This window comes from Panthera pardus, unplaced genomic scaffold (assembly GCF_024362965.1).
Source record: "Panthera pardus isolate Hobbes unplaced genomic scaffold, ASM2436296v1 HiC_scaffold_154, whole genome shotgun sequence".
In the NCBI taxonomy this organism is placed as follows: Eukaryota; Metazoa; Chordata; class Mammalia; order Carnivora; family Felidae; genus Panthera; species Panthera pardus.
The window spans coordinates 1-23,459 of NW_026526715.1; the positions used below are offsets into that span (position 1 = coordinate 1).

General features: G+C 35.8%; 1 protein-coding gene and 1 pseudogene across 1 annotated transcript in view; both read left to right on the forward strand.

The window, feature by feature from the left end:
* Nucleotides 1-223: 223 nt before the first annotated feature.
* LOC128777206 (cullin-4B-like) overlaps nt 224-23,459 on the forward strand; it is a gene marked incomplete at its 3' end in the record, with an annotated part of 38,896 nt that continues 15,660 nt past the window's right edge. The window contains exons 1-5 of the mRNA XM_053902912.1: nt 224-791; nt 892-981; nt 2,205-2,287; nt 3,046-3,113; nt 13,478-13,596. Coding sequence (XP_053758887.1) covers nt 552-791; nt 892-981; nt 2,205-2,287; nt 3,046-3,113; nt 13,478-13,596 — 600 coding nt within the window. The remainder of the gene's footprint in view (nt 792-891; nt 982-2,204; nt 2,288-3,045; nt 3,114-13,477; nt 13,597-23,459) is intronic.
* On the forward strand, nt 6,605-7,578 carry LOC128777207 (cyclin-A2-like; annotated as a pseudogene).

Here is a 23,459-nt window from a genome sequence, read left to right on the forward strand (position 1 = left end):
ATTACTTAAAACACTGTTACATGTGATTTATAATCATCTCCTTTATCTTCTGAGAGAAAACACAATAAGAGAAAAATCATTTTCAAAATGTGTATTTCTTTGTATCCTAAAACTTTGACTTTTTTAAAATGATATTTGAGTACATGGTAACACAGTTTTAAGTGTTACTTTATAATTTACCTCAATTTAAAAACATGTCTTAATTAGGAAACATACTAGTTCTAGAATCTAATCTAGGACACTGAATCCCATTTGAAATACTTCGTTATAAAACACTAGAAGGTCACTACGTTGATATTAATGTCGATATTATTCATACCATTGTGCTTATTATGAAGGCTAAAAATCTAAGGCCAGTTTAGAAGCTTTAGCGTCCTAAATTTTGCTTAATTTTTAAGAAATTACTGAATTATACATGTCATCCACTGTGCCTTATTTACACTGAAATCTTATTTAGTGATTTCAGACCATCAAAAAACAAAATAGAAATATTTATCCAACTGTAGATACAGTGAATTTAACATCAAGTTATATTTTGTTTTGACTGGGAAATGCATTATATACACAGAAGTGTAACTGATGGGGAAAATATAAGCCAAAATTTAGGCAGATTTTTTGTTTGTTTTAGGGATATGGGCCTTGAATTATTTAAATCATATATAATTTGTGATCAGAATGTTCGTAGCAGGACCATAGATGGAATTCTTGTGTTGATTGCGAAAGAAAGAAATGGCGAAATGGTTGATCGATGTCTTATTCAAAGGCTTGTAACTATGCTTTCTGATTTGCGGGTAAGTAATTCCTTAACTTTCATTAAATTGAAACTGATTTCTAATGTGATATCTTAAAGATAACTTTTAACTAAGTTTCTTTTATATATTCCATTATTAGATTTACCAAGAATCTTTTGAGAGTAAATTCTTAGAAGAAACAAGCAGGTTCTATGCAGCAGAGGGAAGGAAGCTAGTGCAAAAAAAAGAGGTATTTGAGATCAAGATGATAATTATAAATTCTTTCAATATCCATAGAAAAGATTATTAATATGTAAAGAACCATGTTTCTTTATAATTCCTATAAATTTTGACAAACCTTTCTTCCTGACAATTTTTTATTCTTTTTTTTCTTTTTTGGTCAGTTATGCTAAAGATTTGTCTACTTTGTTGATCTTTTCAAAGAAGCAACTCTTGGTATGGTTAATTTTTTTTCTATTGTTTTTTTTTTTTTTTTTCATTTCTCTCTCATTAAATTCTATGCTAAATATTGTTTCTTCATTTGCTTTCATTTTACTTTGTCTTTTTCCAGTGTCTTTAGATAGAAAGTAGGTTTTTTTTTTAAAGTTTATTTTGTTTTGAGGTCTTTGTTTTTCTGATGTAATTATTTATAACCATAAATTTTCTTCTAAATAATGTGTTAGCTGCCATATTAAGTTTAGGTATGTTCTAGCCCCGTTTTCACCTATTTTAAGGTACTTTGTAGTTTCTCTTTGATTTCTTCATTGACACCTTGATTATTGAGAAATGTGTTGTCTAATTTCCACATATTTGTGACTTTCTCAAATTTTCTTATTTTCCCATGTTTCACTCCATTTTGATGAATGAGCACAGTTTTTATAATTTCATTCATTTAAAATTTATTTGCTTGTTTTGTGTGTGACTTGATGAGGTCTGTCTTGCAGAATATTCTGTGTGCACTTTGAGCAGAAGTGTATTCTGTTGTTGAGTGGAGTGTTCTATAAATACTTTTTCGTGTTTAGTGTTGTTAAAGTATTATGTTAACTTGCTGGTTTCTGTCTGAGTACTCTATCCATTATTTTGGATATAATATATGTCCTTTTATATATCATGTACATTCTGTATGTACTGTGCATCATAGATCTGTATGTAGTCAAGTCATCAGCTTTTGTTGAATTTTCAGTGTTTCTCTTCATTTATAACAGCCCTTTGCTTCATGTATTTTATATTTTTGTTTGGTTATATTAAATTTTCAAAGCATGGATTCCAGTTACAAGCTGTAACCAGTTTAATAATTCTTGACATTCTGACTTGATAGAAACAAAATGACCATATAGCTGTGCCTTTCAAGGTTATGACACTAAATTGATTTAAAAGAAGAATGTTTTTGTTTGCTTGCTACAAAAACTTTGTAACTTTCGTTCTTTAAGTCCCATGATTCTTAAAATAGGAAGGTAAAAATTTTATTTTCAGATTCCTGGGTGTCTTTACCACATCAAGAAGCTCCTAGAAGGAGAAGTAGACAGAGTTAGAACCTACCTATGCCTTAACACACAGTAAGAATTACATATTTTGTATTTGTATATGTAATTTCTATATACCATATTTATATACACTTTGATTTTGCTTTACTTAGATCAGAAATTATCAGGGACACCTGGGTGGCTTAGTCAGTTAAGCATCTGACTTCACCTTGCCTCAGTTCATGTCTGTGCTGATAACTCAGAGCATGGAGCCTGCTTTGGATTCTGTGTCTCCCTCTTTCTCTGCCCCTACCCTGATCGTGTGCATGCTTTCTCTCTCTCACTGTATCTCAAAAATAAATGTTAAAAAACTTTTAAGTTGTCGTATGATAGGATTAAATAATATAGTTCTTCACCTTTTTTGCTTAGTTCCTGCCTTTCTCCTTTCTTCATTTGTATCAAAAAGATGGGAAAGCCTGACAAATAAAAATTTCTTCGTAAGTTTATTTTTTAGTTTTTTGGATGAGTGGGAAACTTTAGAAAATTTGTTGTTGGTCTTGTTTAATTAGAGGTAAAATAGTAATTTTTATGTAAACTAGATGTTTATTATTATCACATAATTTTCTGTAGTTATGTAATGATAATTATAACTCTGAAATCAGAAGTTCATGCAATGAAATTCAGTCTCCTGAAGACCAGACTACAAATCTTATGGCACTCATACATGCATAACAATGTAAAACAGAAATCAGGACAGATGACAATAATATATGCAGCAGGGTTTTGGAAAACCGTTTTAACTCTCCATTAGGAGAATCTTGCAGTGATTCTAAACTCGTTTTTTTAAACAGGGAACAACTGATCACTATGCTAGAAAAGCAGCTTCTAGGTGAACACTTATCAGCAGTTCTTCAGAAAGGTAAATGAGAATATGTATGTTTTGAGAAGGCATTATTAAAGAAAATAATTTTATTTTTTTACATTTTTAAATGATTTTAATTATTAATGCATTCTGTGTGTAAGTCTTCCTTTAAAATGATTGATAAAACCAGATACAATTGTTTTCTCATTCTCTCATTTGCCAAAGCAGTTTGTGTCATGTAGTATATTCAGGGTTTTTTTATAAGAATACTAAATGAGAGTTACACATATACCTTGAGATAGTAATGTGCTCAAGCTTTATTTTTGGCTGATGTTTTAAAAATAGTCTGTATTGTTACCTTTTTTTCTGGTGTTTTAAAATTTTAGATTGTAGGTTAGGGCTGTTGAGCACATGTTTTGCTTCTGGTATTTTCCCTTTTCTTCACGTAAAGGCAACATTTGTTCAACAAATTTGTGATGAGCTTTTGCTTCTTGGTGCAAAATAAATGGATTCAATACAGGACATAATTTTTTAGAAAACCTTATTAAATGAGTGCATGTAAACTAAAACCTAACGTTGAAAAGAAGTACATTATTGAAAGGAGAGTCTGTGTCTAGTGACCTCCCACGAGGAAAAGATTTAGGCATGATCATAAACAGGGAATCCTGGTGTTGCTGAAGTATACTTAACAAGGCTTTAGGGAATAGTGAATGTTAGTTTAAACTGGAGAGAGTAAGTGTAGTTGATCACATTGGCCTTTTGAAAAATTGGATTATATTCTAGATATGATTAAAATCTTCTTGAGCACAAAGAGCATGTAGGAGAATATTGTAGTAACTTTTTAGACAGATGGAGCCTTGATTTTATGGTTGAAGAAGGGAGAATGTCATATTAATTAAGGTAATTTTATTCTTGGGAAAGGACTTTTTCGTATGTTAATCCAGAGTATTCTATAATTTTAAGTTTTATTCCTGTCCACAGTATACATTTGGTTATTATTTTTCCTTATCACTTGAAGTGCCTTGTAAATAAATTAAATACATAAAATTTAACTATATTTTAATTTATCTTATTTCATCTCTTTCCATCTCATTTCATTCCATATCATTTAATCTCATTTCATTTCACTTGAAGAGAGAGTGACCCTGATGAGAGGGCCAAAGGGAGAGAGAGAGAATCCTAAGAAGGCTCTACACTTGTTGTTGAACCTGACACAGGCTCAGTCTCATGAACCTGGGATCATGACCTGAGCCACTGAAACCCAGAGTTGGATGTTCAGCTGACTGACCCAACCAGGCACCCCTAACTATTTATTTGACAACAGAAATATAGAGTGGGGAGAGCACCAGTACTGTGAATTTTTCTATTAGAAGGAAATTCATATCATCAGAAAGGTATTTCAGATATTTGAAATTAAAATGAAATAGAGTCAGAAGAACTCATAATTTAAAATTTCTCTATCATCTTATTTTTTTTTTATTTTTGGAATATGAATGCAGCTGGGTGAGGTGTCCAGGACCACCCTCAAGTTCAGCAATTTGCTAAAAAGTACTCCCAAGAATTCAGAAAAGATAATGATGAAACATGTAAGTTGAAATCATCAAAGAGAAGAGGATCATAGAACAAAGTCCAGGCATGAACTTTCAGTGGTCTTCTCCCACTAGGGTTGTACGGACAGAGCTTAACTCTCCTAGAAATTGTGATTGAAAGCATGCATATAGTGTTGCCAAGTAGGGAAACTCACATCACATGGTTGACTTTCAGCATGACTGATCTTAGTGTCCAGTCCCTTCAGAGATCAGGCTGGTATTTCCTGGCCCAAACCCCCCACCATGAGTCACATTTTACCATGAACTGTGTAGCATGGCCCATTGCCCCCCAGTAAATAAAATTTTATCCTGCGTGGTATTCAGAGAGTTTACTGATTACCTTCCAGAAGCTGTATAAAGGCCAGACTTTTCTTTAAGCAAGAGATATCCTTTACTGCACAATAATAGAATGGAATTAGATAAAATTAAAATAATTGTGTTTCTAATCTTGGTCTTAGAATAGAGTGATACTGTAAGCCCCCCATATGACTTACGGACATTTTCACTCTTCTAGGAAACATCTTTGGGATGGGTTTCTACAGGTGTAACAGGTGTTTGTCCTTGAAAACCAGTGGGTTTTGTTTGTTTGTTTGTTTGACTTACTAAATAGATTATTGTTTCTGTGGTAACAGAAAAATGTGCATATCTACAAGGCTTTCCACATAGTTTGTGAAACACCTGAATTAAGGAGAGGATTCTCAGTAAGAATGAGGAAATGTTTTAGTTTTTTCACTGCTGAATGGACAGATGGACATATATTGGATTGGAGAAAATTTGTGAACTCTTGCTTATTAGTGGAAAGAAAAATTCTTGTTTATTAGGATTCCAGATAGTAGTAAACTTCACGGATGCCTATTTATGGGTTAACCATCGTGTACATTATCTGTATCCTTTCATACCTACATCTCTTCTGGGCTTGCAGTCCTCGCAATAATTAAGCTGATGGTCAGGGAACGAAGACTGATTCTAACATGGATGTTAGGCAGACATTTCAGAAGACAAATCACCCATTAGAACATTAGGTATCCCCGAGAAGTTATGAACTAGGGGTGATTTCTGGATCATCTTAATACAAATATTCTTACAAATCTTGGCTTATTTATAGGATTTCCTTATTTAAAATTAAATTTCTCCTTAGAAATGTTATAGGTCCATTGTATCTCAGGCTTTCAGTTGAAGCATTTGTAATTATGTGCAGTCTTATGTAGATCCTCACATTTATATTAAATAAATGCATTTTTAGTAACTTTTTCTAGCTAAAATGAAGTCCCATATCTTCCCCTACCTTCAGTATTCACTAAATACTGACTGAAGATATTTAGGGTACAATTTACTGCAAAGTGAAGGTTCAGAGAAATGGTTGGATCCAGAGAAAACAAAACAAAACAAAACAAAACAACAAAACAAAACAAAACACCCATCCCATGAGTTCATCTACACAGAGGCCACAATAATGGCAAAAATTAAAAGATAAAAGTCTTTCAAGATTCTAGGATATGTGCTGCTGAAATGAGCACAATCTTTCAACATTCTGAAGAAAATTGTTTTCCAAACCAGAAAGTCTACAAGATGCAGCCTTGTTTTATTAATCTAAAATTATGTCTGAGAGATATAGGAAGTATACATTTATAAGCCAACAGTGAAATACCATTACTTCCGATTGTAAGTTTCCTCTTTTGATAAATATACATAACTTAAACTTCACCGTTTTAACTACTTTTAAGCATACATTTCAGTGGCAGTAATTTCATTCACAATATTTGGAGCCATCAGTACCATCCACCTGCGGAACCTTTTAGGAATAGGAATCCTGTATGAGCTAAACAGTGCACTCTAAATATTTTGATGCTTGCATTTTAACTTGTTAACTATTTTCAGTATAGATGTAGTTACAGTGCAGAAGATATGGCAAGTGTCTCTGAAAATGCCTTATTGAGTTATTTGGTGTATTAACTACCTGAACTGCAGGAACAGCCAGCTGCCACTCCAGTGGGCTGCTTGCTGCGTCTTGGAAGCATCTTTATCCCTGCACACTGCTTGCATATGCCTTTTGCAACCTCCTTGGTACTGCGTTATCCTTAGCGGGCAAGCTGCCTAGAGATGGGGCAGCTGGATGTGGCTGGAGTGTTTCTTGGCCTGGGAAAGAGTACACACTGCTTTGCGCCACGGACTTATCCCACCAAGATCCCAGAAGCTGTGATGTTGGGCAGCTCCATGCCCAGGCCTAGAACCAGAGGGGCTGCTGATAACTGTAGCACATGGCAATCCAAGAGGGCCAGAAGAACATCAACCAAGAGAAGGTGGTGCCTGCTCAATAAACTTGGGAAGGCGTGGCTGTACTGAAGGCCAGGAACCATGCTTTGCGGTGTCACAGCAAAGGCCCAAGACACAACAGATTGCGCCTCTTAAGGATCTTCCTATGCATGATGAACATGCTGCTGTACCTCCCTGGGAAGCAAACAGTAAGCATCCTCCATTTACCAGGCGGATAAAACACAAGACTAGACTGAAAAAGGCCAGATGAATCTAAAAAAAAAAAAAAAAAAAAATCATGAAAATGTGCTGGCTTTCAATTTAGCTTTTACTTTACCTAGACCAAGAGAACCACTGGTATCTCTTGATTATCCAATGGATAGTAGTTTTGAGTCACCACGCATTACGGACATATCAATTGTACTAGAAGATGGAAACCCAATGAATGTTAAAGAAGTCCTGGATTATCATGAGGATATTGACACATACCTTAGGGAAATGGAGATTAAATGTAAACCTAAAGGGGCACCTGGGTGGCTCTGTCAGTGAAGCGTTAAGTGTCCACTTTGGGCTCAGGTCATAATCTTGCAGTTCATTAGTTCGAGACCCGCTTAGGTCTCTGTCCTGACAGAGCAGAGCCTGGAGCCTACTTCGGATTCTGTGTCTCCCTGTCTCTCTGCCCCTCCTGCACCTGTGCTCTGTCTCTCTGTATCTCAAAAATGAATTCAGTGTTAACATTTTTTTTTAAATGCAGGCCTCAAGTGGGTTACATGGAGAAATCTGTAAGACCTAATAAACAGTTTTCTGTGCTTGTGGACTGGTTTAAATAGGAGAATAGTACAAAGCACAGAATGAGACCCTGCATTTGGCTGTGAACTACATTGATAGATTTCTTTCATCAGTGTCTTTGTGCAGGAAATCTTCACCTTCTGGGCACACTTCTATGCTGTTAGCCTCAAAGTTAGAAGAAATATACCTACTTGCACCAACAGTAAATCAGTTCTCCACCATAACTTGTCCACCAGCAGTCTGCAAACTGCAAAGTTGAAAGTTTAGCAATGTTTCTGTGAGAATTAAGTTTGATAGATACCATACCTAAAGTATTTGCCATTACTAGAGCAGCCTTTCATTTCACACTCCACACAGCCACAGGACAAAGCTGCCCTAGATAATGAGTTCAAAAGACTGGAACTAATATCCTGGAGTTGGTGATACGTCTGTGGGTCCATGTCTGGGTTCTCTCTTCTGTTCTGTTGATCTGAGTGTCTGTTCTTGTGCCAGTGCCATACTGTCTTGATGATTAGAGCTTTTAGTATAGCCTGAAGTCTGGGATTGTGAGGCCTCCTGCTTTGGTTTTCTTTTTCAAGATTGCTTTGGCCATTCAGGGTATTTTCTGGTTCCATACAAATTTTAGGATTGTTTGTTCTAGCTCCGTGAAGAACGCTGGTGTTATTTTGATAGAGATTGCATTGAATATGTAGATTGCTTTAGGTAGTATTGACATTTTAACAATATTTGTTCTTCCTATGGAGCATGGAATCTTTTTCCATTTTTTTTTTTTGTGTCTTCTGCAATTTGTCTCATAAGCTTTCTATTGTTTTCAGTGTATAGATTTTCTACCTCTTTGGTTAGATGTATTTCTAGGTATTTTATGGGTTTTTGGTGCAACTGAAGAGGGGATCAATTCCTTGATTTGTATTTCTGTCGCTTCACTGTTGGTGTATAGGAATGCAGTTGATTTCTGTGCGTTGAGTTTATATCCTGCAACTTTGTTGAATTCATGAATTAATTCTTGTAGTTTTTGGTGGAATCTTTTGGGTGTTCCATGTAGAGTATCATGTCATCTGTGAAGAGTGAATGTTTGACCTCCTCCTGGCTGATTTGGAAGCCTTTTATTTCTTTGTGTTGTCTGATGGCAGAGGCTAAGACTTCCAATACTATGTCGAGTAACAGTGGTGAGAAAGGACATCCCTGTCTTGTTCCTGACCTTAGGGTCAGGAATTTTTTCCCCATTCTCTCAATTTTTCCCCATTGAGGATGATATTAGCATTGGGTCGTTCATATATGGCTTTTATGATTTCGAGGTATGCTCCTTCTATCCCTACTTTCTTGAGGGTTTTTATCAAGAAAGGATGCTGTATTTTGTCAAATGCTTTCTCTGCATTTATTGAGAGGATCGTATTATTCTTATCCTTTCTTTTATTGATATGGTGAATCATGTTGTGTTGTGGATATTGAACCAGCCCTGTAATCCCTGGTATAAATCCCACTTGGTCATGGTAAATAACTTTCTTAATGTATTGTTGAATCCAGTTGCCTACTATCTTGTTGAGGATTTTGCATCCATGTTCATAATTTTTTTAATGTATTGTTTTAGTGTATTTAATGTATTTTTTCATGTATTGTTGGTTAATACCTTGTTGAGGATTTTGACATCCATGTTCATCAGGGAAATTGGTCTATAGTTCTCCTTTTTAGTAGGGTCTCTGGTTTTGGAATCAAGGTAATGCTGACTTCATAGAAAGAGTTTGGAAGTTTTCCTTCCATTTCTATGTTTTGGAACAGCTTCAAGAGAATAGGTGTTCAGTCTTCCTTAAATGTTGGGTAGAATTCCCCTGGAAAGCCATCTGGCTCTGGACTCTTGTGTTTTGGCAGATTTTTGATTACTAATTCGATTTCCTTACTGGTAATGGGTGTGTTCAAATTTTCTATTTCTTCCTGTTTCAGTTTTGGTAGTGTACATGTTTCTAGGAATATGTCCACTTCTTCCAGATTGCCCCTTTTATTGGCATATAATTGCTCGTAATGTTCGCTTATTATGGTTTTTATTTCTGCTGTGTTTGTTGTGATCACTCTTCTTTCATTCTTGATTTTATTTATTTGGGTCCTTTTCTTTTTCTTCTTGATCAATCACTCTAGTTTATCAATTTTGTTAATTCTTTCAAAGAAGAAGCTTCTGGTTTCATTGTTCTGTTCTACTGTTTGGTTGGTTGGTTGGTTGGTTGGTTGGTTGTTTTCGATAACATTAATTTCTGCTCTAATCTTTATTATTTCCTGTCTTCTGCTGGTTTTAGGTTTTATTTGCTGTTCTTTTTCCAGCTCCATAAGGCGTAAGGTTAGGTTGTGTCTCTGCGATCTTTCTTCCTTCTTTAGGAAGGCCTGGATTGCTGTGTACTTTCCTCTTATGACCTCCTTTGTTGCATCTCAGAGGTTTTGGGATGTGGTATTATCATTTTCATTGACTTCGATATGCTTTTTAATTTCCTTCTTAACTGCTGGGTTAGCGCATTCATTCTTTAGTAGGATGTTCTTCAGTCTCCAAGTATTTGTTACCTTTCCAATGTTTTTTTTCTTGTGGTTGATTTTGAGTTTCATAGTGTTGTGGTCTGAAAATATGCACGGTGTGATCTCTATACTTTTGTACTTACTTAGGGCTGATTTGTGTCCCAGTATATGGTCAATTCTGGAGAACGTTCCATGTGCACCTGTGAAGAATGTATATTCTATTGCTGTAGGATGAAATGTTCTGAATATATCTGTGAAGTCCATCTGGTCCAGTGTGTCATTCAAAGCCATTGTGTCCTCCTTGATATTTTGATTAGACGATCTGTCCATTGCTGTGATTGGGGTGTTGAAGTCTCCTACTATAACGGTATTACTATCAATGAGTTTCTTTATGTTTGTGATTAATTGAATTAAATATTTGGGTGCTGCCTCATTTGGCGCATCAATGTTTACAATTGTTAGGTCTTCCTGGTGGGTAGACCCCTTGGTTATGACATAATGCCTTTTCTGCATCTCTCGATACATTATTTATTTTAAAGTCTAGATTGCCTGATAGAAGTGTGGCTATTCTGGCTTTCTTTTCTTGACCATTAGCACGATAGATGGTTCCCCATCCCCTTTTCAATCTAAAGGTGTCTTTAGGTCTCAAGTGTGTCTCTTGTAAACAGCATATAGATGGTAATTGTTTTCTTACCCATTCTGTTACCGTATGTCTTTTGATGGGAGCATTGAGTACATTGACATTTAGAGTGAGTACTGACAGATACTAATTTATTGCCATTATAAAGCTTGTAGAATTGGAGTTTCTGGTGATCTTCTCTGGTTCTTTCTTTCTTGATTTTGGTATGTATGTATGTACGTACGTATGTATGTATGCATGTGTGTGTGTGTGCATATATATGTGTGTGTGCGTGTGTATATATATTTGTATATATGTATACATATACGTGTGTGTGTATGTATATATGTATGTGTGTGTGTATACATACATTTTTTTTTCATCTTTTCTCCCCTCGGAGAGTCCCCCTTAAAATTTTTTGCAGGGCTGGTTTAGTGGACACAAACTCCTTTAATTTTTGTTTGTCTGGGAATCTTTATCTTTCCTTTTATTTTGAATGACCATCTTGCTGGATAAAGAATTCTTGGCTGTCTATTTTTCTGATTCAGCACATTAAAATATCCTGCTGCCGCTCCTTTCTGGCCTGCCAAGTTTCTGTGGATAGGTCTGCTGCAAACCTGTTCTGTCTTCCCTTACAGTTTAGGGACTTTTTTCCCTTGCTGCTTTGATGAGTCTCTCCTTGCCTGACTGTTTTGTGAATTTGACTATGATATGCCTTGTTGAGGGTCAGTTTTTATTGAATCTAATGAGGGTCCTCTGTGCTTCCTGGATTTTGATGTCTGGGTCTTTCCCCAGGTTAGCAAAGTTTTCTGCTGTGATTTGCTCACTTAACCCTTCTACCCCTATTTCTCTCTGTTCCTCCTCTGGGACCCCTATGATTCTGATGTCGTTACTTTTTAATGAGTCACTGATTTCTCGAATTCTTAAATCGTGCTTTTTTGCCTTAATCTCCCTCTTTTTCTCTGCTTTTTTATTCTCTGTAAATTTGTCGTCTATATCGCTGATTCTCTTTTCTGCCTCATCCATGCTTGCTGCCCGTGCATCCATCCGTGATCACAGCTCAGTTATAGCATTTTTAATTTAACTCTGGGTATTTTTTTACTTCTTTTATCTCTGCACAAAGGGACTGTAGTCTATTTTGGACTCCAGCCAGTATTCATATTATCGTGATTCTAAATTCTGGTTCAGACGTCTTGCTTGTATCTGTGTTGGTTAAATCCCTGGCTGTCGTTTCTTTGTGCTCTTTCTTTTGGGGTGAATTCCTGATGAATTCTGTGGTTCAGGTTGTGCAGAGTGTTGTGTTAATCCTCCAATCAGTTTTGTAGGTGTGTAGGATGGTTCAGTGTTCATCTCAACAATAATATTTTATAATGTAAATTGAAAATAGAGATTTGTAAATAATGAGGCCCCAAATGTGGAAAACTAAGATATTTTTCTATTCAAGTCCTATCTTTGGATTTAAGAAATATTTCACTACCAAAGTCCTACTTGTCTTTAAAACATTGATATATAATTTACATGTCATAAAATCAGTCTGTTTTAACACACATATTTGATTGGTTTTTAGTATATTAATGACAATGTGCAGTCATTGCCCCTGTGCAGTTTAGAACAACTTTTTAATGATTGACAGTTTTCAGTTTACCGTGACAGTTTTAATGCTTAGAAATGCCAGTAAAAAATCTACAACCGAATATGTCATCTGTTATAGCTTTTTTCATTTTCTGTTTTTATAACGAATTTAAATTTGAACAGAAAACGATTTATACTTCACATAAACCATAATAATAAATGGTAAACTGGTAGTATGGATTGATTAAAAAGGTAGGAATTTATCAACACAGTTACTGGGAAGTGAGAGGTGAACTAAAATAGCATAGTTTTTAGATCTCCAAAGTTGAGGAATGCTGAAAAGTTATTAATTTATAAATTGGCAGATACTAGCAAATTATGATATTTTATTAACCTTAGTTTCTTTATTTTATATGTTCAGTATGGTATATATATTTCTAGGATAGAGTTGGCAGAAAGTTTCTTTGGACGGTGAGGGTTCTTCAGGTAATGTCGAATAGAGAAAAGCAACGTGTCGATAGTGATGTATTCTGATGCTGAACACGTGGCTTTTTAGAAGCAAATATATTGCTATATGTCTTTTGCATTCTGGGGTTTTTATGCTTGTTTATTTATTTATAGAATGATTATATTTGTCCATGTATTTGGGTATATTGTATACCTTCCTGTTCTTATGTAAAAATCAGTATCTGGCACTTAATCAGATATTTAATGTGTCTAATTAAAGTTCTATTTAAAATCTGTAATTTTCTAATTCATGCACAGTAATATCTATATTACAAACTTATTTACTATAAATTTATGTGATGTATGTTTTGCGGCAATAATACGAAATACACAGTGGTTTACAAGACAGCATTTATGACAGTGGAAAAACAAATAGTCCAGAGGAATAAATTACACTCTTTTTTCTGCCATCCATCTAATTATTTCTTAATAAACACTTACTGATACGACACTTACTTGCAAAGTTTAGGACTGTAGCATTTTTAATCCAGAGTAAATGTCTTGAATGTAACAATCTCAAATTAATGTATCATTTAACGTATATCTGAGGTGGGTATTTGTATTGCTAATTTTGCTTTCATGTTTCTAATATTCAGGCTTAAGCTTTCTTCTTGATGAAAATAGAATTGAGGATTTGTCTTTAGTCTACCAAGTATTCAGTAAGATAGAATGTGGCTTTCAAGTTCTTCTCCAGCATTGGATTGAGTATATCAAGGTATTTATTTAAAGAAGATGCTGCATTAAGTAATTTAGATTATTTACGGCTAATTTTTCCCCCTTTAATAATGTATTGTTTTTAATTTAGAACTTTCTATCTTTAAGAAATGTTTAACTTGAAATTGATGAAGAATCTATGCTCTAAGCCTTCTTGAAACTCTTATTTCTCTGTATATGTAAAGTCTTGCTCCCCCAAATAATACTTGCATTTTGAAGGGGAAGAGTGGGGACATTATTTACTGGTGTAACATTTTCTTTTAGTGCCTCACATTTCTTTTACCACCTTAAATTTCTACTCTTCTGTTTAATAACAAGAATTTGTTATTGAAAAAGTCTGTAAGCATAAATTGTCTCAGAGAAACAGCGGGGAGAGAGTCCTCGCCAGCCGAGTGTCCTCGTAAGTTCAATGTTTTTCAGTGAGTAATTAACTAATGTTTTGTAAGTGGTAGACTAACATGAAATTTATTATTTTAACCATTTAGAGATAGGAAATTGGGTGAAATTTAGTTAATTCTTAGATACAAACAATAGACGTAGAGACGGACAGAAAGTAGCTTAATAGATGGCAGAGGCCAAGAGGGGAAATGAAAGGAGCAGCTGCGTAAGTGTTGCTGGTTTCCACAAGCATCCTCCCTATTTAGCTCTGGAATATGTTCATGACTTTTTACAGAATCCTAGTACACATTGAGCAGTCACTTTACTTACCTTCTCCCTGGAGGCTTTGGCAATTACTAATCAACTTTCTGTGAATACTGATTTTTCTGTTTTGGTTATTGCCTAGCAATTAAATCGTATGATACGTGGGTTTTTGTTTCTGCATTCCTTTACACAGGATGATCTGTCATCAATGTTATAGGAGTCTTTATCATTTTTGGTGTCAAAATAATATTCCACTGTATATCTGTACTGCATTTCGTTCATCAGTTTGTAACTGGATGCACACTTGGATTGTTTCCACCTTTTGATTCCCACCTTTACTATGGGGGGGGGGACAGGTATTGGGAATTGTTCTTAATTTAAAGTTTTATATAACTTCCAGTTAGTTAGCATACACTATAATATTAGTGTCAGGTGTACAGTATAGAGATTCAGTCCTTCTGTACAATACATGTGCTCATCACAAGTACCTATCTAATGCCCATCACCTATTTAAGCCATAACTACCTCCCTTACCACCTCTCTTCTATTCTCTAGAGTTAGAAATCTATTTCCAGTCTGTTTCTCTTTCATTTCTGCCTTTGCTCATTTGTTTAGTTTGTTAAGTTCTACACGTGGTTGAAATCATATGGTATTTCCCTTTCTCTGACTAACTTATGTTGCTTCTAGCTCCAAACATGTCATTACAAATGGCAAGATTTTATTCTTTTTTATGGCTTATATTCCGTTTTGTATGTAGATCACTACATTCTTTTAATTTTTTAAGTTCTTTTTAAATTTAAAATTTAAAATTAAAATTTAAATTTTTTAAAAAATTAAATTAAATTAAATTCTTTTAATTTTTTAATGTTTATTTTTGAGAGAGAGAACACAAGTTGGGGAGGGGCAGAGAGAGGGGGAGACAGAATCTGAAGCAGGCTCCAGCCTCTGAGCTGTCAGCACAGAGCCTGATGCAGGGCTTGAACTCACAAATTGCGAAATCATGACCTGAGACAAAGTCAGATGTGTAACCGACTGAGCTACCCATGCTTCCCTACATATATAACTACTTTTTTACTCAAAGTTGGTGAACATATGGACAGTTTCCATATTTTGCCTGTTATAAATAATAATAATAATAATAATAATAATAATAGTAATAATAAATGCTGTAAACATTGGGGTGCATGCATCACTTTGAATTAGTGTTTTTGTATTGTTTGGGTAAGTACCCAGCAGTGCAGTTGCCGGATTATATAGTCTATTTTTACCTTTTTGAGAATCTGCATACTGTTTCCTAGAGTGCCTTCACCAGTTTTTTCTCTTTCTCTCTTTCTTTCTCTCTTTTTCTCTCTCTTTCTCTCTGTCTCTCTCTCTCTCTCTTTCTTTCCCTCCCTCCCTCCCTCCCTCCCTTCCTTCCTTTTCTTTATTTCTTTCCTTCTTTTTCTTTCTCTTTCTTTTCTGCTTTTTCTTTCGTTTTGATTGCTGAGGGTATGACTTTTACTACCGTGCTGAATGACATTAGTGGAGAGTGGACATCCCTTTCTTGTAAAGGGAAAACTATCAGTTTTTCTTCATTGAGGATGATTCTAGCTATGTGTTTTCATAATTGTCCTTTTTTTATGTTGAAGTATATTCCCTGTAAATATTCTTTATTAAGGATTTTTATCATGAGTGGATGGTTTTTTTTTTTGTTTTTTGTTTTGGCAAATGCTTTTCTGTATCTGTTGAGATGATTATATGGTTCTTATCCTTTTCTTTATTAATGTGGAGTGTCATGTAGATTTGTGAATATTGAGCCAACCTTGAAACCCAGGAATAATCTGGTGAATGATTATTTTAATAAATTGTTGGATTATATTTGCTAGTATTTTATTGCGAAGTTTTGCATCCATGTCCATCAGGGATGTGGCCTGTAGTTCTCTTTCTCAGTGTAGTCTTCCTCTTATTTGGAATCAAGATAAAGCTGGTCTCATAGTATGAGTTTGGAAGATATCCTTCCTTTTCTTTGTTTTGGAATAGTTTGAGAAGAATGGGTATTAACTCTTTTATTTTTTTATGTTTTTAATATGAAATTTGTTGTCAAATTGGTTTCCATACAACACCCAGGACTCATACTCAATACCCATCACCCACCCTTCCCTCCCTCCCACCACCCCTCCCTCCCATCCCCCATCAACCCTCAGTGTGTTCGCAGTTTTTAAGAGCCTCTCATGTTTTGGCTCCCTCCCTCTCTAACCTCTTTTTTATTTCGTCCCCTCCCCCGTGGTCTTTTGTTAACTTTCTCAGGATCCACATAAGAGTGAAAACATATGGTATCTGTCTTTCTCTGTATGACTTATTTCACTTAGCATAACACTCTCCACTTCCATCCACAATGCTACAAAAGGCCACATTTCTTTCTTTCTCATTGCCACGTAGTATTCCATTGTGTATACAAACACAACTTCTTTATCCATTCGTCAGTTGATAGACATTTGTGCTCTTTCCATAATTTGGCTATTGTTGAAAGTGCTAGTATAAACATTGGGGTAAAAGTGCCCCTATGCATCCAGCACTCCTGTATCCCTTGGTATTAACTGTTTTAAATGTTTAGTATAATTCATCTGTGAAACCGTCTGTCCCTAGACTTAGTTTATTTGGAAAGTTTTTGATGACGGATTCAGTTTCTTTTTGGTTATTGACCTGCTCAGGTTTTCACTTTTTTGTGTTTGTTTCCTCATTCCAGTGCACTGTTCATTATATGAAGTGGGTTTTTAATCTCATCTGTTGCATCTTTCATTTTTGATGGATTCATTTTTAACACTTTTATCTCTGTGGTAAGGATGTCCCTGAGGTCTTCTGTTGTTTTGAATCCCAGCTTGTTTCCTTACAGATGTTCTAAATTCTCCATCAAGTATGTCATTTATATCTGTTTCACTTAGAGCTCTACTTGCCTTATCTTGTTCTTTCATTTGGAATAAATTCTTCCATGTTCACATTTTGTCTTCATTTCTGCCTCCTTCTCTGTGTTATAAAACACACTTATGGCTCCCTATCCTGAGAGTCGTGGCTTTATGAAGAAGAGGTCATGTGGTACCCAGGGCCTGCCACTTTAGGGAGGGAGGTACTCCACTGTGCTGTGAGTACTTTGCCATTGTGTAGTACTCCTCTGTCTTTCTGACATATCTCCAGAGGCTGCTTTTGGTCTTTGGAAAGAATGTGGTGTGTGCTCTGGTATGCTTGTGACATGAGGGCCGACGCCACTTTTACCAGAACTGAAGCCTTGCAGGACTCTCTGGTTGGGAGATGTGGTGTGGGCAGGGGTTTATGCTGATTTTCTGTGGGAGGACCTGGCATGCCACACTGGGACTGAGGCATGCTTGACTGAGAAAGGTGGTCTTGTCATAGTGTAGGGGTGTGCAACTTGGTGTAGCAAGTTAGGCAGTCATGGTAGGTTCCAGTTGGTTCTGGGTTTATGGTGAGGACTGGGGAAAGGAAATGAGGCTAGCCAGATCCTTTGTTCCTAGAGAGGTATCTGTGTGAATGCTGAATGCTGCCCCTCAGGGATAAACTCCAATAAGAGTGACTGAATAATGCCCGCGCCCCTCCCTCCCCATGCCTCAGGTGACCTTCTAATCATTGTTTCCATGCCATCTACCTGCAAGTTGTTTGCCTGTATTTTCTCCAGGAGCAGTGCAGTACCCCTGGGCCCCATCTCAGCCAGCTGCTCCCACCTTTAATATTTGAGCCCCATTGGTTGCAAGAACTCAGAAAATTCAGACCCTCATTTTCCCACACAGTGGTTTTGGGAGTCTTCCTCTGTAGCTCCATTCTCTCATTCTTCTCTGGGACCAGGACCTCTGTAGCACCCTCTTTCCATTTCTACCCTAAACCACATCTCTGCACTTTCCTCCTTACTCAGTGTGGCCTCTTCTCTCCCTCTAGTTGTGGAGTTTGTTCTGTGAGTTTTCAGGTCAATGTCTGGGATATTTAGGATTACTTGATAACTATCTAGTTGTGTTCCTGTGTTGATGGGAGCCTGAGGTCCTCCTGCTCTGCTTCTGTCTCCCTCCAAGATTGGGAATAGGTTCTTAGGAACTTTTGTATTTACATGAGATATACAAATATCCCTTGATATTGTTTGAATAAATGGTGTTTTCAGTGCATACCTGGAAATGGAATTGTTCTGTCATATTCTAAAAAGTGGAATTGCTATGTTACATTGTAATTGAATAATCATTAGACTGTTTTCCACGGAGGTGTAACATATTTTATTGGCATGGTGCTGTTTTCCATTTTCTTCCATTTGTTGAAAAGGTTGAAGATGTACTGGAATTCATTTTTTTTTTATGTCTTTGTTGTATTTGGAGGAAAAAGGCATCTGCATCCTGTGCTTTCCTTTGATTACAGTTTTTTTTTTTTTAACTTGACTAATCTCTTACTTTAGGTCTATTTAGCTTATTTCTTTTTTCCACATTGGTAGATTTTGTGCTTCTCAAGATGGGTCCCTGTCCATCTAGGTTATCTAATTTGTTGTTGTGAAATTGTTTACTCTTTGACCAACATCTCTACATTTCCTCCAACTCCAACTTCTGGAAATCACCGTTCTACTCTATATTTCTTTGAGCTCTATTTTTTAGTTAGGTTCCACATATACATGATACCGTAAAGTATTTTTCTTTATGTCTCTGGCTTATTTAACTTAGCATATATCTTCCAGGTTCATCCGTTTTTTGCAAATGGCAGGATTTTCTTCTTTTAAGTTACTTATTCATTTTTAAGTTATTTATTTAATTTATTATTTATATTTATATTTATATATATTTAAATATTTATTTATTTATTTACTTACTTACTTACTTACTTACTTACTTACTTATTTCAGGCTCCCATCAACACAGGAACACAACTAAATAATTATCAAATAATCCTAAATATCCCAGACATTGACCAGAAAACTCCCAGAACAAACCCCTCCGAAACAGAGGGGCCATCTGGATGGCCTCTTTGGGAAAGTGTCTTTTGTCATGTCTTTTGCCCATTTCTTCACTGGATTATTTGTTTTTTTGGTGTTGAGTTTGATGTTGTTTATACATTTTAGATATTACCCTTTATGTCCTTTGCAAATACCTTCTTCCATTCCACTGTGTTCCTTACAGTTTTGTTGATTGTTTCCTTTGCTGTGGAGAAGATTTTTATCTTCGTGAGGTCCAGTAGTTCAGTTTTGTTTTTGTTTCCCTTGCCTCTGCAACAATATCTAAGAAGTTGGTGCAGCCAAGGTCAAAATGGTTGTTGCCTGTGTTTCCTTCTAGGATTTGATGGCTTCCTGTCTTACATTTGGGTCTTTCATCCACTTGAGTTCATTTTCATGTATGTTGTAAGAGAGAGGTCCAGGTTCATTCTTCTGAATGTTGCTGCTGTCCAGTTTTCCCAACACCATTTGCTGAAAAGACTGTCTTTTTTCCACTGGATACAATTTCATGTTTGTAAAAGACTAGTTAGCCATACATTTATGGGTCCGCTTATGGGTTTTCTTTCCTAATCCATTGATCCATGTGTCTGTGTTTGTGCAGTACCATACTGTATTGATGATTACAGCTTGGCAGTATACCTGGAAGTCCAGAGTTGTGATACCTCTAGTTTTGGTTTTCTTTTTTATTTTAACATTACTTTGATTATTTGGGGTCTTTTCTGGTCCTGTAAACATTTTAGAATTGTCTGTTCTAGCTCTCTGAATGTTTCTGGGGTTAGTTTGATAGGGATTGAATTGACTGTGTGGATTGCTTTGGGTAGAATCGACATTTTAACAATATTTGTTTTCTCAGTTCAGGAGCATGGAATATTTTTCCATTTCTTTGTGTTTTGTATTTCTTTTCATAAACTTCCTATACGTTTCATCATATTGGATATTTTACCTATTTGGTTTGGTTTATTCCTAGGTATTTTATGGTTTTTGGAGCAATTGTACACGGGACTGATTCCTTGATTTCTCTTCTGCTTTATTATTGGTGTATAGAAATACAGCCAGTTTCTTTGCATTGACTTATATCTGGCATCTATGCTTATTCCAGTCAGTTTTAACAGTTTTTGGTGGAGATTTTCAAGAGTTCCACATAGGGTATCATGTAATCTGTGAAAGTGAATTTTGACTTCGTTCTTGCCAGTTTGTATGCCGTCTATTCTTTTTTGTTGTCTGATTGCTGAGGCATGCACTTCCAACACTATATTGAACAACAGTGGTGAGAGCGGACATCCCTGTCATGTTCCTGACTATAGGGGGAATACCCTAAGTTCTTCCCCATTGAGGATGATAATAGGTGTGGATATTTTGTTTATGGCCTTTATATTGTTGAGGAATGTTAATTCTATCTCTACTTTTGAGTTTTCATTAAGAAAAGATGTTGTATTTTGTCAAACGCTTTTTCTGCATCTGTTGAGAGGATCATATAGTTCTTATCCTTTCTCTTTTTGATGGAGTGTATCACATTGAGATAATTGCAGATAGTGAGCCAGTCTTGCAGTCCAGGAATAAATTCCACTTGATCATGGTGAATGATTCTTTTAATATATTATTGCATTTGTTTTTCTAGTGTCTCGTTGAGAGTTTTTGCATCCGTGTTCGTCAGGGAAATTGGTCTGTAGTTTTCCTTTTTAGTGTTTTTTTGTTTTTTAGGGTTTTAAAATCTAGGTGATGCTGGATTCATAGAATGAATATGGACGTTTTCCTTATTAACTCTTCTTGAAATGTTGGTAGAATGCCCTTGAGAAGCCATGTGTCTTTGGACTTTTGGTTTTTTGGGAAATATTTTATTACTTACTCAGTGTCTTTACTGGCTGTGATTTTGTTCAAATTTTCTATTGCTCTTTCAGTGTTGTTAGTTTGTGTCTTTATTGGAATTTGTCCATTTTTTTCCACATTGCCCAGTTTGTTGGCATATAATTTCTTATAATAGTCACTAATTATTATTTGTGTGTCTGTGGTGTTGGTTGTGATACCTCCTCTTTCATTTGTGATTTTGATCTCTCCTCTTTTATTTGTGACTTTATGTATTTGGGTCCTTTCTGTTTTCTTTCTGGGCTTTATCAATTGTGTTAATTCTTTCAAAGAACCAGATCCTGGTTTTGTTGATCTGTTGTACTTTTTTTGTTATTTCAGTACCATGGATTTCTGCTCTAATCTTTATTATGTCTCTTCCTCTGCTGGATTTTGAGCATTATTTCTTTTACCCAACTCCTTTAGGTATAAGGTGTTTTTGAGATGTTTCTTCCTTCTTTAGGAATGTTTGAATTGCTATGTGCTTCCTGCATCCCAGAATTTTGAACTGTTGTGTTTTCATATACTTAGGCTTCCATATACTTTTTAATTTGCTTTTTAATTTGGTCGTTAATTTCTAGGTTAACCCTTTGATTCTCTGCCTCTCTCTCAAGTTATATATATAACTTGAATTCTTTTTATAAAAATATAATTTATGAATTCTCTTTATATCTTATGTATTTGTATTTATATGTTTATATAAAAAATAAATATATATTTTTACACATTTATATTTATTTATACATACGTATATAATTGTATTTATATACATATACATACATATGTATGTATGTACATTATTTATACATATGTATACAATGTATTTTTAAATTGATATCTGTACAATACCAGTGCTCATCCCAACAGGTGCCCTCATCAATGCCCATGACCCACTTTCCCCTCTCCCCCACCCCCAATCAACCCTCAGATTGTTCTCAGTATTTAAGAGTCTCATGGTTTACCTACTTCCCTCCCTGTAACTTTTTTTGCCCCTTCTCATCACCCATGGTCTTCTGTTAAGTTTCTCAGGATCCACATATGAGTGAAACATAATGGTATTTGTCTTTCTCTGCCTGACTTTATTTCACTTAGCATAATACTCTCCAGCTCCATCCACCTTGCCACAAATGGCCAGATTTCATTCTTTCTCATTGCCAAGTAGTATCCCATTGTATATGTAAACCACATCTTCTTTATCCATTTGTCAGTTGACGGACACTTAGGCTCTTTCCATAATGCAGCTGTTGTTGAAGGTGCTGCTGTAAACATTGGGGTCCAAGTGCCCTTATGCATCATTACTCCTGTAACGCTTGGGTAAATTCCTAGCAGTGCTTTTGTTGGGTCATAGGGTAGTTCTAGTTTTCATTTTTTGAGGAACCTCCACACTGTTTTCCACAGCAGCTACACCAGTTTGCATTCCCACCGACAGTGCAAGAGAGTCCCATTTCTCCACATCCTCTCCAGCATCTGTAGTCTCCTGATTTGCTCATTTTAGCCACTCTGACTGGAGAGAGGTGGTATCTGAGCCTGGTTTTGATTTGTATTTCCCTGATGAGGAGTGACATAGAGCATCTTTTCATGTGCCTGTTGGCCATATGGATGTCTTCTTTAGAAAAGTGTCTATTCATGTCTTCTGCTCATTTCTTCACTGGATTATTTGTTTTCCAGGTATGGAGTCTGGTGAGTTCATTATAGATTTTGGGTACTAGCCCTTTGTCCCATACGTCATTATAAATATCTTTTCCCATTCCGTTGGTTGCCTTCTATTTTTGTTGATTGTTTCCTTTGAAGTGCAGAAGCTCTTTGTCTACACGAGGTCCCAATAGTTCATTTTTGCTTTTAATTCCCTTCCTTTTGAGATGCATTGAGTAAGAAATTGTTGCAGCTGAGGTCAGAGAGGTTTTTTTCCTGCTTTCTCCTCTAAGGTTTTGATGGTTTTCTGTCTCACAGTCAGGTCCTCCACCCATTTTGAGTTTATTTTTGTGAATGGTGTAAGAAAATGGTCTAGTTTAATTCTTCTGCATGTTTCTGTCCAGTTCTCCCAGCACGATTTGTTAAAGAGACCGTCTGTTTTTCATTGGATATTCTTTCCTGCTTTGTCAAAGATTAGTTGAGCATGCATTTGTAGGTCCAGTTCTGGGATTTCTATTCTATTTCCTTGGTCTATGTGTCTGTTTTTGTGCCAATACCATACTGTCTTGTTGATGACAGCTTTGTAGAGGCTAAAGTCTGGGATTGTGATGCCTCCCACTTCAGTCTTCTTCTTCAATATTACTTTGGCTGTTCGGGGTCTTTTATGGTTCCATACAGATTTTAGGATTCCTTATTCTAGCTTTGAGAAGAATTTAGATTGGGATTGGGATTGCATTGAATGCGTAGATTGCTTTGGGTAGTATTGCTTTGGGTAGTATCGACATTCCAACAGTATT